This window comes from Botryllus schlosseri, chromosome 5 (genome assembly GCF_051294905.1).
Source record: "Botryllus schlosseri isolate E-star chromosome 5, Bs_hap1, whole genome shotgun sequence".
Taxonomy (NCBI): Eukaryota; Metazoa; Chordata; class Ascidiacea; order Stolidobranchia; family Styelidae; genus Botryllus; species Botryllus schlosseri.
The window spans coordinates 26,047,363-26,062,334 of NC_137240.1; the positions used below are offsets into that span (position 1 = coordinate 26,047,363).

General features: G+C 39.5%; 2 protein-coding genes across 8 annotated transcripts in view; one reads left to right on the forward strand and one right to left on the reverse strand.

The window, feature by feature from the left end:
- The window catches only part of LOC145439535 (uncharacterized), a 355,509-nt gene that overhangs the window by 55,278 nt on the left and 285,259 nt on the right, over positions 1-14,972 (reverse strand). The gene's annotated exons all lie outside the window — the stretch shown is intronic.
- Positions 1-14,972, forward strand: part of LOC145439536 (kalirin-like) — a 106,345-nt gene that overhangs the window by 17,832 nt on the left and 73,541 nt on the right. For 6 of the 7 annotated variants that reach the window (XM_080317026.1, XM_080317027.1, XM_080317030.1 and 3 more), the window contains exons 8-12: positions 1,164-1,309; positions 2,545-2,755; positions 6,267-6,404; positions 6,840-6,941; positions 7,305-7,427. In XM_080317026.1, coding sequence (XP_080173152.1) covers positions 1,164-1,309; positions 2,545-2,755; positions 6,267-6,404; positions 6,840-6,941; positions 7,305-7,427 — 720 coding nt within the window. Of the gene's footprint in view, positions 1-1,163; positions 1,310-2,544; positions 2,756-6,266; positions 6,405-6,839; positions 6,942-7,304; positions 7,428-14,972 lie in introns of those variants that run through there. The other variant, XM_080317032.1, reaches the window with a different exon arrangement.

A 14,972-nucleotide genomic window follows, 5' to 3' on the forward strand; every position in this document is an offset into this window, starting at 1 on the left:
TTAGAATATCTAGTGCTACATGCAGAATCAATCAATATTTGCAAATGGTATATTGCTATATTGGATAATAGTAAAGTTATAGCGGTGCAAAACTACAACGTCGCAACAAACATTGATTGTGAGCACATATAAAATGACTATCGTTGCAATAAATGCCAGAAATCAACTTCAAAATGTTTGAATATTGATGTCTGTATCATGATATAAGGACAAGTAAACAAATACTCGTGAATGGAGTATGACAACCCACAATTGAGGCCAGACTAACATGGACAAATGAAGTTTGAAAATAACTGAAAACGACAACGCACAATTGACGAAATTTCATGCTGGTGACGTCATATTTTGTGATACGATTGTTGATATACAATGTTCTTTCCAATTCTCTACTAGTTGCTGATGATTACCCCTGACGAGGGCCAGCCGAAAATATTCGGGTTCATTTCAATATGAATATACTATTCAATTGGACAATTGACCGTATACTTCATTTTTTTATTTTCCCCGTCTTACGATTTTCTCTTGACGTGAAATAAATTGGGATATGAAGAAGAATATTGTTTGGTGATGGTAAATGTATAGACTCTTAGAAGCTTAGTACATCTGCGTGTACCAAACACGGTTATTTGTGAAGTACATACCACATGCCATGTTGGTTATCTATACCTCTACCACTTACTCCACAACGATTTTCTTTGCTACCTGCCTCTTCGAATTTTCGAGTTCCAAATACATTTAAGGTGGACCTACTAAATTGAGAGATCAAAATTCAAAATTGAGGATGAAATTGATTGAGCTGAAAACCAAAATCAATTACGAAATTGTTGAAATTTTGAATGTTAAAGAGTGAGTGCTGTACTGGTATGTGCTATTTCACAGAAGAATGAGTGGAAGGGGTGCAAGAATGTAGAAGTAGCAGGAATTAGGCTTTCAGAAGTACAGAACTTCAATTTAAATTTTAAATTCTATTTACTGACGTTTGTTCTTGACGAGAGTCAGTCGAAAAGCTTCTAGTGGAATAGTTTTCGCAATATGAATATTTTGTTTGATGCAAAAAGCAGGAACAGGTCTACTTTTCCTTCTAGCCGCGTCTGCTTGAGATATCCTTCGTCTCATTTCATACGTTTGGAGTTTAATCCCGTAAAACCCTTCTTCACTTGTAGAGCGTGTATGTCAACGTTCACCGGGTGATGTCCGTCGCCAACAGACTTTTGGAAACGAGCCACTACGCCTCGGATGACATTCGGAAAATTTCCTCCAACTTAGATCGGGAATGGAAGATTTTTGCGGCAGCCTTGGACGAAAAAAGGTGGGATTGCTGTTTAAGTAGAGACTGACTGCCGACTGGTATTGGATTTTGGAGCTGATTCCATGAAACCGATAGCTTGCTCCTTCACCGATAAACAATGTTCCGTCTAAGCTGCGCGCACTGCTGACAGAGTCGCCCGCGCAGTTACACGCTGTTGTCCATGTCCAAGGGACCGTGCAGTGAGTTGGTGAATGCGCGCAGACTCGTGAAAAATTAGAGGGAAATTTGATGATAACCCCCATATTTTAGCCGATATTCAAAAGATATGGCATCTAGATTGTATGGCACATTTCCAAAACTTCATAGCAGTTATTGTAACATCTCTAGTCATTGCTATGCTCGGAAATGAAATAAACTGGAAAGGATGCATCTGGACACGTGTAGGCCATAAGACCGTGGTTTTCAACCTTTTTGTCTTCGCGGACCCCTTTTAGCCGTCCGGGACCCCCGCGGACCCCCTTGAGTTTTCGTTCAAATTTAATATCGTGCAACCGTGATATGACTTGTGCAAAATTTAACTGTAGGATAGTGATAAACAACAACAAATTGACTTATCTTATCAATAATATCATACATGATGTAGCTATGGCATCGATTTTTATTATTTCAAAGCGAATTTTGATATGAACGAGTGCTGAAAATCCATTTCCACGAAGATAGGTAGTGGCGAATGTAATAGTTACTCGTAACGCTTCCGAAGACACCTCAATAACAGATTTTTTATTGAACATACAGCCTGGCCATTATTATCTAGAAGACATCTTGAAGTTATTCTTGAATAGTGGTGATGTATATTACAGGCGCAAATGGATCAAAAATTTCCTTTTCTAGCGACTGCTTACTAATTTGCTGAGACTGACAACTTGTAAACATTTCGCATTACTACTCTAACTTTTTATCTGTTCATAAACCCCAACAAAACATTTTCAAATAGCAATATATGTTCGTATCGTTGGGCTGCTGTCAATTTATCAATTAAAATGGGTTTGCCCAGTAGGATTGCATTTCCGACGGCCATTTTTGTAATGTGAGTCGTGAAGTTTTACCAGTTACGAAGGGAATCTGTCTCGTGATTTACCTAATTGACAAAAAGTACAAATCAGGCTATCAATCATTTTGCAAATTTAGAGGCCCCCCGGTGGAGAACCACTGCCATAAGAAATAGATCAGTATTCCTATTTTTGCTTTTTTTCTGTTGTACATTGGAATCAATTTGTATTTGTTGTATCATTCAGCCATTTACTGGTGCTTGCCGTGAAGTTTCATCAAAGAGTGGAGCAGTTCATCAACCACGCCATGCGTTGGATAGAGGAATGCAGAGTGTCTGGGACCACTTCCTCGGGCACTGCTGTTTCGTACACGGTGCCAAACGATATCATGATGCTGGAAGAGCAATTGCAAAAGCATCATCTGCTGTTAGAAACCTTCACGGCCGAACATAGCGAGGTGGGTTCGAAGCCCCTGTGATGTGATACTCTTCATGGGTAACTAGTAGAGAATTAAAAATAACATTGTATATCAACAGCCTCGAGTGATTTGGGCGAACAGACAGTTCGATGTACCATTTTTATCTTATATTGTTTTTGAAGAGGGGTGCCTTTATTTTGTGCTAGGAAACTTATGAAAATTATGGAAACTTATGAAACTTATGAAACTTATGAAAACTTATGAAAACTTATGAAACTTATGAAACTTATGAAACTTATGAAACTTATGAAACTTATGAAAACTTATGAAACTTATGAAACTTATGAAAACTTATGAAAACTTATGAAACTTATGAAAACTTATGAAAACTTATGAAACTTATGAAACTTATGAAAACTTATGAAACTTATAGAAACTTATGAATCTTAAGGGAAATTATGAAACTTATAAAACATGAGGTAAATTAATTCAGATTCGAAGTTTATTGCGAGACCATTGCCTCGGTATTCGATACCAAATAGGGATTTTTAAATCATGATTGCAATAATGGCAATCAAGATTTACATAGGCCAGTGGTTGCCAAAATCTTCAACCTCGCGGCACCCTCTGTAAATGGAAAATAGTCAGCGGCACCCTAGCATTATCGACCTTTTTTGGCTAGCAGCACACTGTAAACTACCGGAAGATTTGACAGCACCGATGTTCGATAGACACACGGAGGTGATCTCTGACGAAGCTATTTTACCTATTCGGTGACCGCGAGTAGGCTTTGCCTTCTTGTAATATACTTGAAACCATGTGGTAACTAAGTGCCAGCACGCCTAATAAGAGAATGCTGGGGACTGTTCTGATTGCAATATGAATTTATAAACTTGAACATCGACGACGCTTCATTTCTTGGTGGTAATTAGGAAGGCAATGAGGTTTTGAAAATCGAATTGTCTCACAGGCGCCAGTATGTCTGCGATCAATCCAGGGATATCTAAACACCTGGATCAATCAACGCATCGTACAAAACTGGATTACCCCTTCTCGGTACGCGATACGTCTGGTTGGTAAACCGAGTTCGCGTGGATATTGGTTGTCGGCATGACAGAAATAATATTTTCACAAATAAACTTCACATCGAGACCGACGGATTATAATTTAGATCAGTGGTTTCCAAACTTTTTCAGTGTCAGGGCCAAATTTAGAATTGCAGAGCACGGTCGGGGCCGCACGAATACCAGGGCAATTAAACGGACCCAGAATGTCATCAAAATATGATGATTGGTCGATGTGCGGTGATTCTATGTACAATTCTACATATAATTTTTAAAATCATAATCATTGGGAACGATAAGTAACAACATATTCATACGTCACATATGAGTGTATCACGACTAGGGGTGGGCAAAATCGAGCATCTGAGTGATTCGATTCTGAATCACGTAAAATGTTTCGAGTCGAGTCGAGTATTCGAGTATCACTCATTATGACGTCATAACAAAATGTAGTATGTCAAAGATCAAATAAGTACCCTTTATACCACCACAAAGAATATATAATGCCTGTTATCCATCTCATTAAAGATAGTTTGGTATTTTTTCGACCATACGGGTTAATTGCACTTTGTGACAATGTTGTGGAATGATCATAACTTCGTAAATGTGTTATTTTCAGTAACGTTCGTATAGCTTTGTACTGTCTGGGATGCTGCGATACGGCCATTCAGGGTTTCAAAGCTTCCACAGGCGAAAATGGTATCGAAACTATAATTGTCATTGACAAATTAACTTGCAGTGGCGAGGAGTGTATAATTTTAGTACTCGAAAAAATCGACTTCTACTACTCGACTCGAATCATTGAAATTATTACTCGATTCGGAATCGAGTACTCGAATCATTATTCCCAGCCCTAATCACGACTTCGCGAGTATCTCCAATAATATCGCGAACCGAAAAGGTTGTCTTAAAGCATAGTTTAAGTTTATCTAAATACTTGAGTGGCATTGACGTCGACTATTATTTCCAAAGATACCAATTCAGCGTCAATCAGCAAACGCGACTGTGTCGCAATCTTCATATGCTAAATTGCTAACGCGTGACCCAATTTGATTGTCGCGCGGGGAACGTTCAAGATTGCGCAATGTGCACAATATCTCAGATGCGTTGGTAGACGTCTCATTGTTTTGATGTACTGTTCTTCACAACAGATTAAATAAAAATGCTAACTCTCCGGACGAAGCTTTAATTCTTCCACAATTACGAACAATGTTTATGTAAATTGCATCGTTAATTTAGGAGAATACCAGATAGCCTGATTCCAACATAATTGTCTACTTAGAGCGAAATGCTGGTAATCTCTAATTTATTTCTGATATTTTTCAATGCATTACAATTTTGAATCTAATCTACTCTGGTTTTCCGGAAAATAGTACTGAACTGTATAGTCCGGAACGAACCGAGGTTGTTGTACAGACATTTGCCATTCTCGTGCTTATAACAAAGAGCTCTGACTTAATTGTTATGAACTGAATTTATCTCAATTTCCACAACTGGTCGTGAAAATTATCCGAGTTATCCAACTTCACACTGACAACGCCCACGGTTTTCACTTGGCATTCGAAATAAATTCAAGCAAAGTAAAGGTGAATGAGTCCAGTATAATTCGCGGTAATAAATTTTTTCTTTCCAGTCAGGTTTATAATATAGGATGAAGCGGGTGCGGACGGTTTCAACTAAAATTGATTGATTTTTTGGCTTGTATTCATTATATCATTGCGATTGTTGCTTTACAATGTTTTTTATTTTTAATTCTCTACTAGGTACTGACGATTACCCCTGACGTGTTTCAGCCGAAAATAATCGGGTTCATTTCAATAGGAAGATATTCTTAAATTGTATATTGAACGGCTCTTCATCCAAGAGCTCTTTATCTTCATAAGTTTCCATAAGTTTCATAAGTTTTCATAAGTCTCATAATTTTCCATAAGTCTCATAAGTTTTCATAAGTTTTCATAAGTTTCATAAGTTTTCATAAGTTTCATAAGTTTCATAAGTTTTTATAAGTTTCATAAGTTTCCATAAGTTTCATAAGTTTTCATAAGTCTCATAATTTTCCATAAGTCTCATAAGTTTTCATAAGTTTTCATAAGTTTCATAAGTTTTCATAAGTTTTCATAAGTTTCATAAGTTTCATAAGTTTTCATAAGTTTCATAAGTTTTCATAAGTTTTCATAAGTTTCATAAGTTTCATAAGTTTTCATAAGTCTCATAAGTTTCCATAAGTCTCATAAGTTTTCATAAGTTTCATAAGTTTTCATAAGTTTTCATAAGTTTCATAAGTTTCCATAATTTTCATAAGTTTCCTAGCACAAAATAAAGGCACCCTTGAAGAGTACCTGAGTAATTCGATTCTTAGTCGAGTATTAGGCTCCAATTGTTGGTACAAACTAGGTGGGCGGATTTTCATAAAAATCAACCCCAAGGCACATACATAAAAGAATAAACGTCTATTTTCGCTCGCTCAGACCGCGGTGTTGTTGCAGGTCAGCGGACCAGACGGAGACGGAAAATACTTGCTGGAATTTCTGCAGAAACCGGCCAGTCCGAGTCAAGACGACACTGTGGCGAAGCTTATGGATTATACCGACGCGTCGAAACAAGTCATGGATCTTGTTCATGAGGTAGACTAAACTTCTGGACCTTGTTACAATATTGGTTGAACACTATGAGGCAAACAAATAGATAGTCCTTGTAGACTAATAAGTGCAAAATGCCGTAATCTAATTAGTGAAATGTTTCTTTGCTTTGATTTTAAGTTTAATCTAATTTTTGGTTTCCTGAAAAAGCTATAAGAGAACTTTATCTTGCTAAACGAGCCAAGTTTATGTGCAGACATTTGCCTTTCTCAAGCCTATGGGAATGAAGTGTGATTTGATATGAGCTGAACTTGATATTTTATTGTTTGACGTATTTCTTTGTAATTCAGAATTGAATACAAAGATTTTTGGAATTTGGTAATTGTAATTCTAATATAGTTTGGAGAAGCTGAAAACAATTTAGTTGTCCTTCTCTGGTGTATAACTGACTTAGTGATTGCTCGTTCTGCCATTTTTCAGGTGTTTCACCACCATCGCGAACTGGAAAGGGTTTGGAGAGAGAAAAAGACATTGCTCACTCAGCGATATCAACTCCGTGTTTATGAACAGGATGTAGAACAGGTTATCCCAGGCTGTTTCACTGCTTCACGGTCATGATTATGTCTATTGTTAACTGCAAATTGCAGGAAGTTAAAAAAGTTAATGGAACACGTTGGCCTGGGAAAAACTAGCAGTAGGCCTATTCCAAATAGTTATATGCTTACTGCTATTATTGTTTGAAAAGTGAATGCACTAACACTATCAATATGTAGTTTTTCGTTGTGCAAAGGACATATAAAGGGCACTTAATTAAGATTACCAAAGATTCGGAGAATTTGACAAAAAGCTTGTTAAGCATAAAGCTACTATCCGTATTAAATCTTACGGACGTCAAATCACTCAACTGATGAAAGGCTTTTGAGCAAGCGACATTCTACCCATCAGGTTTTGAGTTGGATCACTCATCACGGAGAAGCCTTTCTTGCCAAATACACGGGTGTCGGAAAATCCCTTCATCGCGCGCTGCAGTTGAAGAAACGGCATGAGGATTTTGAAGATGTTGCTCAGGTATTGTTTACGCTGAAGCCGCATTCTTAATAATATTCAGGTTGACAGCATTGCGGTGTATGAATGTATTTGATGAATGCTGTCTCACATGTATCGGCTATGAGAATCCTCCTTGCTCAACCCTGTGTCAGATCATTGCAGTTACAGTTGCACCTCAGATGCACCGGCCCTACACAGACAAACCTGTGCTGGGATGATTGACGTCCACGAACGCCCTGGAATTAGGGTCGGAATTAATGATTAGAAATTTCATCATTGTACAGCAACACAAAAATTGTTGATAGAATGAAATAGATTGCCTCGATAGCCTTAAAAAATACATTGTCCCGAATCAAATTAAGTTCTACTCTTCAGTTATAAATGCAAATGCTGTGATGGATGATTTCGTCAAGCAGCATAAATCCTTCTCAAAATCCTGGGGGTATCTTTATATATAGGACTAGATCGAAAAATTGCAAGCAGCAAGTATTTTGACAATTAACATTCACAATCCTAGTTTTCAATTTCCTCATCAAGTGGATTTGTCATTGATATTAATGTGTTCGTCGCTTAACTATATCAGAAGTTATTTTAACAGGTCCTCAAATAGATCTTGTTGAATATAGTTTGCAATCTCTGAATATGTAACATTCATGAAGCACAGTAAGATTTTTCTTTCTACCAAAATTGTCAGATTGCAACAGATTATGTATTTGAGAGTGGCTGGTAAATTTTCATACTAGGTCCCCGTGTGGCCTGCTCTGTGGTAAGACGATTCGCTATTAGATGGAAATTCCCCTAGCTGTTACCCTGGAGGGAGCAGTGTAACTTCAGTTATTCACTCTGTTTATTTATTACGAATCCATTGTTATGTTTGACAATGAAGTTCATACAGCAATACAAAAACACCGAAGCCCCTTGAGGTTTTGAAGACTATCCATAAGTACGGCTGTCGTTATTCTTGATGCTATTTTAAAATATCAGAGTTCTAGACAGTTAGATGCCTACAATAGATTAGGTGGTTGATTTTGCATCTGTAAGCTAGCTTAGTTAGTATCAGGAGTGATCAGTTTGAGCTGGGACATTGCAGTTTTGACATTTATTGAGTGCAGACAGAGTTGGGATTGGAATTTTGAATGTACTGATGGTAGTAATTATAATAGACAAAGTCCTAGTTACCTTTCACTGGGAACCTCTGCTCAATAATGATCTCGTACGTCTTATAAAACGGAATTCTGATGCTTTCAAGGAGTGCTGTCTTAGCAAAACCTATCAGTACTTGCTAGCTGTTGTAGCCCCTGCCAATTAAATGCCTGCAAAGTGCATGCACTATGTTTGTTTAAATCGTTTCGCCACCGTAATTGTTGGTAAATAAAGGTAGAGGTGGTACATAAACAGTGCAAAGCTTTGCAGGTAGTGTACAGGACTGGGCTCGCTGAACCTCGTTACTCTGCGTGGTTGGACACGCATTGCGTTAGGCCTAGCGGCGCCAGTCTAGGGTCTCTTGGGTCCTGTACCGTATGGACGGAACAGGACTATGTCCCGTTTCCGTTCATGCGTTACCGGACTGCAAAATCTCGGTAATTTTAAGCACAATGTTAAAACTTCAAGTCTCCTGTATCATTATCACTTTGCTGGTGTAGGACTGTAGGGGTTGCCACAGCGAACCAGTGATCAGTATTATATAGTAAACATTTCCAGGCCTAGGCCATGACTGCCACCGGAATAAATTTGCTCGTCATTGGCTAGGTTTTACGGTGACAGGTGACATCCATCGATCTGATTTGAAGCAGGGCCTGTATATTGCGAGAACAACGCAGCAATCACGGAGCCATGGGCGTTGACATTGCAAAGCCTAGAATGATAAAGGGGGCATCATGTTACTGAGGGCCCTATCTGTATATTGGCCGCCTTCGACGGGCAAAATACGTTTAAATATGTTTAAATATGTTTCAAATGCAACTTAATGTAATCTATGGTCCGTAGAATATGATCATGTGACATTTAGGCATGCAACACGGCTTAAAGTTGGGGTTAGGGTAGGGTTGCCATGTTTTGGAATCGGTAAAGGAAGACACTTTGCCAAACGATAGAAGTTGGCTGATTAAAAGTGAAAACATAAAATTTTGATATATTTACTGGAAATCTTGTTGTGTTGACTAGAAAAAAGGTCATCGCTTTCATTTGACTCCCAAACATCCGCATCACCTATTTCATGTCATTTGTGCCGATTTTCAGTTGACCCTGACCATTACCCTATCTGTAAAAGCTGTAAAGTAGGACGAATTGCCGAAAAAGAGGACATTTAGGCGTCCTCGGAGGACATTTTCAATTTTCTGAAAAAATGGGAAAAATCTTCCTAAAGGAGAACGTATCGTAACACTAGGTTAGGGTTAGGTTATGATCGGGTTAAGAGAGAATCTTTATCTTCATGCAACCGAAATACGGAAGAAACAGACGGTAACAATGATGACGCAGAACAGAATATGCATGCACAATATTCGGTATCAGATAGGAATGATCGATATAACCTTGGAGGTCAACTAGTCCGATCACATCAGCTACGGTGTAAGGTTAGGGTAAGGGTTAATTTTTTGATTAGCTTTATGTTTGAAGATCTAAAGTCCCATGTTCAAGTGTCACATGCCTAACTGCGTTTTTCATTATGTAGCATACTCAAATGCCGGGCAACTGTAATACAAAGCAAAAATAAGAAAACTCCAGTTTAATAACACGTCTGCTAGTAGGCCTGTTTTCGTGTTAGCCTGCGTTTTCACTACAAGGTTGTAATTGATAAACTGCTTTTTGAATTGCCGCGACGCTATCGAGATCTATTGACCCTACGCAGTTGGCAAGCGGTAGCGTCCCATGTCGCGACACATGTCTCGGTGTATAGTTCTAGGTGAGCGGGAGCGATAACGCCGTATGTTGGCGGTAGACAATCGTTGTCTTGCTTGGTCACGGCTGACCGGAAATGTTAGTTTTACGTTAATGTGTTAAAGATACACTTGGAGGTACAGAACTTCAATATACTACTGAATAATATCTTCATATTGAAATAAACCTAAACATTTTCGGCTGACACTCTAAGAACTATATATCAACAATCGTTGATTGGTAGAACATTTTGAAACGACTTGGGTGTAGTCTTTCAGTCAGACCACCACCTTGGATATGTAAATAAGAGGCACGCACAATGCACACCGAATGAAAAAAAGCAGGCGATTAACGTTAAAAGGCAAGCGATTAAAATTAAGTGGCATGTGACGGTAGACGAAGTCGACAACGGCAATCACCAAACATGGCAGCCGGCTATAAACATAGAGACGGCTGACATTCGAACAGTGTTGCACAAAATCTTTGCGATAATTGGCCAAGGTTGTGGTTGCTGACCTGTGAGAATCCCATGGTCGGCGTATGGATTTTATTAGGATTGTGGTAATATTAGGATTGTGGTAAGTCGGGTACCTGACGCCTGAGTGATTCGGTTCCGAATCGGGTATTAGGCCGCGAGTATCACTTATTATGACGACATCATTTATGGAGTTCAAATATGTACCTTTATGCTGCATCTACAAAGAAAGCAATGCCAGTTCTACGTCACATCAAATAATATTTGTACTTATTTCATTTTACTTAAGACATCCTATGCGTTTTGATCATGACTTCACAAAGCGTTATTTCCACTAACGCGTGTAGCTCTGCACTTCATGTTTCGTATTGCTATAAGACCTTCTGCTATAAGTATCGAAACTATAATTCTCATAACTCTTAGTGGCAACTGGCAAGGATCGTATCGAATCAGCACTGGAAAAAATCTGCTCTCACTAGACGCGTGTCTCAATCATTACCATTAATATTCGACTGGGATTCGATTACTCGAATTGTTGCGCCCACCTCTAATTTTTAGTTGACGCGGATGGGCATCAAATCGTGCGTTTCCAGGAATATCGTTTTCCGTCGCACGTTCACGTAGCCACCGGCGAAGGCCGCGTAATTCGAGACGGCCGTTTTGCGTTTAGCATGATACGAAATCACAATTTAGGCTTGAAGCTCTGGCTGCGAGAGTCCGTAGCATAGAATATGTTTCGGTAATATAGTTTGGAGAGGAAAGGGTACTCCCCGCACGAGCTTTCTCGGGTTGTCTACTGCGCTAAGCCGAATGAATGTATTCCAATCCAATTCCTCTTCAGAGCAGAGCTTCGCACCCTAGTTTCAATATAGAATCCTTCCACTTTTCATAATAGTTTCGTATCGTGTATGTTCCGATTCCTTGTCTGGTACTGAATTGAATACATTCGCTTTTAAAAGTATTTCAAATTTTACAATTGGATGATATATTCGTGTTGAAACGATTGACGATATCCTCTGATGGGTGTATTTCAGTAGGAATATACCATTCAATTCTATATTGAAGTTCTTTGCGTCCGGTCCAAGAGTCTTCTTTTGAAGTTCAGTATCCAAATGAGCAAATATGATGACGATGCTCGTACCACTCCACTCCGGTTGTATTGCGCTGTTGCTCGTGGGTGATGATATTTAAATTCGGAACGAAGTCACGTACAGGTCTTGCTCAGAAAGCAGCTACCAAGAGATATAGCGGACAAAAAGTCAGCGTTATCTGATCATTTCCAAGGGACAAATGTGCTGTCTGCTTACTTGGTTAATCGGTGACTTTCCCACATTTGAACAACGGATGTTATTGTTATCTTATTCATTGCGCTTGTTATTTGGATTATATTAGTATTTCGACATCTGCGATAATTTAGCGCCGCGATAAATCGTTTCCTACTGACTTGGGGCGCTGTCTGCATGTACCTGTCGTTCGCATTACCACAACGCCCACGCACTACGGCTACCTCAACCACGTAATTTGATTTTAACTGTTAGAAAGGATTCTAATCATTACGTGAAGTCCCGATTTTGAGTGGCGCGGCGATTACTCCATTGTGAGAGGCATTGTTGTTCCGTTTCAGTAATTAGGTGTTGATGTTAATACGCGTGTGAGTATTGTCGCCGACTTTTCAAACTAGGAAGTTCATGTTCTGATCGGTTTCTCGCCCGCGTGACATTAATCTAGTTTAACGCCATAGACATACTGTCAGACTTATGTCGCATTGGTAGCTGTCGCGTGCGTTATAAATATAATCCATCCTTCAGTTGTTCTTTATTGAGTCAGTCGCGGTATGGCGTCATCTGTCAAACTTGTAAAAACTAGTTAATTGACGGTCAACTAACTACTGGTTTTTTGAGCACTACTAGTTCTAGTTGCGCATTTTGAAAATCCAGTAAATTTTGCAAGTTTGTAGGAAGACATTGGCGAACTTGAAAATTGATTTACTGCTCATTCCGGTAGCAGCCGCTTGTGGTGGCTACTGCGTATTATTAACCTCATTAGCCGCAGTTGAAATGAAACTGCCTGTCACTCTGCGCGTTTTAAGAGGGATTTTATGTGGCTTGTAAACGATCGGGTAGCGTTCTAAGAATAGCATAGGGCACCCAAACAATTTTCTCTCGGTAATTCGATGTCGTGAATTTGGACAAGGTAGCTTGGTCGCGTCGCGGCATTCTCATGATTTGGTTAATCGCGGAATTGATCGACGTGCTTGATAGTGGCAGCATACTACCATCGTGCGGCGTCCTGCGTTCGTTGTGGGTCTGCGCTAAAGAGATATCACTGCTTGATGCGGTATTGGTTGCGCCTATCGGGCATCGTTGCGCTAAACCCCGAAATCAGATTCCGCGCCGCTGGCGACCGGCGAGCTACTAGAGGAGTAGCGCGATGGCCAAAAGAAAGTGCATGATTAGTTGCAGGCAGTAACATGCAGTAAATTATATATATATCGAGTAAATACAGCAAAAACGATTGTTGTGATACAATGTTATTTTGAATTCTCTACGAGTTGCAGACGATTACGCGCGACGAGTGTCAGCCGAAAATATTCGGGCTTATTATAATATGAACATTGAACATACTATTTAATCGTATATTGAAGTTTTGTATTTGAAAAAACTCTTGGGGTAGTACAGAAATTCGGTATATAGTTGAATAATACATTCATATTGATAAAAACTCGACAATTTTTGTCTGACACTCGTCAGCAACCAGTAGAGAAGTCAACGATTGCATCAACTTTACCTGCAAGAGTCTGCGCTGTAAATTTATAACCGCGATATGACCGTAGGAATCTTGCGTCATTACGGCAACACTAAATTTGAATGCATGTATCGGTATTTTATAAACTCATTTTCACTTGCCGTTATGCTTTCTCGACTCCCGTAAAACGTAGTTTCTCCAGACTATAGTTATATAGACTACGGTAGCATTACTCGCATATAACACATTGAACATAGTCGCGGTGTAACGTAACTAGCACGGTTTTGCTCGAGAAGCGTCCTACTTTAATTCACGCGGGTTAAATGCGTAGAACACTGGCGTACTGTGTGTCGTTCATAGATAAACCTTTGTGTATTTTCGATGCGCCCGAGCTTTCGGACGACAGTTGAAGATATCGTATTTTGTGACTATGACGTCACAAGACAGATCCTGTGATGGTCGGCGATTAGGGAAGGGACGCGATTGTGATGTCGCGACAGCGTTATAAGAACTGGGGGAAGATTGTTTGCTTGTCGGCCGAAATAGTTATTATCTGACTGTATTTAGGAATGTGGTAATGCTCGAAAGAAGCAGCCTACCGTGACTGGGTCCTTCAGTGAGACATGTTGTATTGTCTGCGAATATGATCCAGTTAGCGAATAGTCGCCAGCGACTCGGGATTGTCTGTGAATCATGCGCTTTTAGCCGATGTTATGTGGAATTCGCGAGCGTTAAGAACTTGGGACACGTTGAAAATCCTGTAATTCTCTAGTTGTGTAGTGTTATAGATGCTTCATAATTGTTGCATCGATTTTGCGTTTGCCGACAGCGTTATTCAGCTTTAACTTGACAAGGGTATCGAGTGTCTTACGATAGAATTTCAAGACCAGTGTCGATATCGGCACGGGCTTCGTTGCGAATTCAGAACTTGCATGGGTAAATAACGGGCGGACGTCTCCGTCTTTCGTAAGATTATGCCAGCAACAATGGGGTATTTGCGGCGTCCGGCGGTGTTGCGTAAATAAACATTCCCAGTATCCCGTAATTGTATAATTAGCGCTGTGGCGTATTATTATCAAGCTCTTTATGTCTGCCATTAGCAAGACGTGTGCCTGATAGGAAACCGCATAATCCTATAATCCGAATAGGGTGTGTTGAGTTTTGCTGTACTTGGGATCTTATAAGATGACTGGTAGGTGTTGAGTATGTTGGATCGGCTGCTATGTTTGGGCCGGGGTGCATCTATATGTTACACTAGATGACTAGAACTACGTAGACCACGGAAAACCATTGGAAAATAAGCGAGTATCAAAACAACGTACAAAATAGTATGTATCAAAACAATAGCCTATGTTTCAAGTGTCTCTTTACCTTTTTGGTATAGTCTCAATACTTATTCATAGTTTACATGTTCCCGTTTAGAAAATAGATCGCCTGGTGTTAGCCCAATTTTTCTGAAACCAATTCCG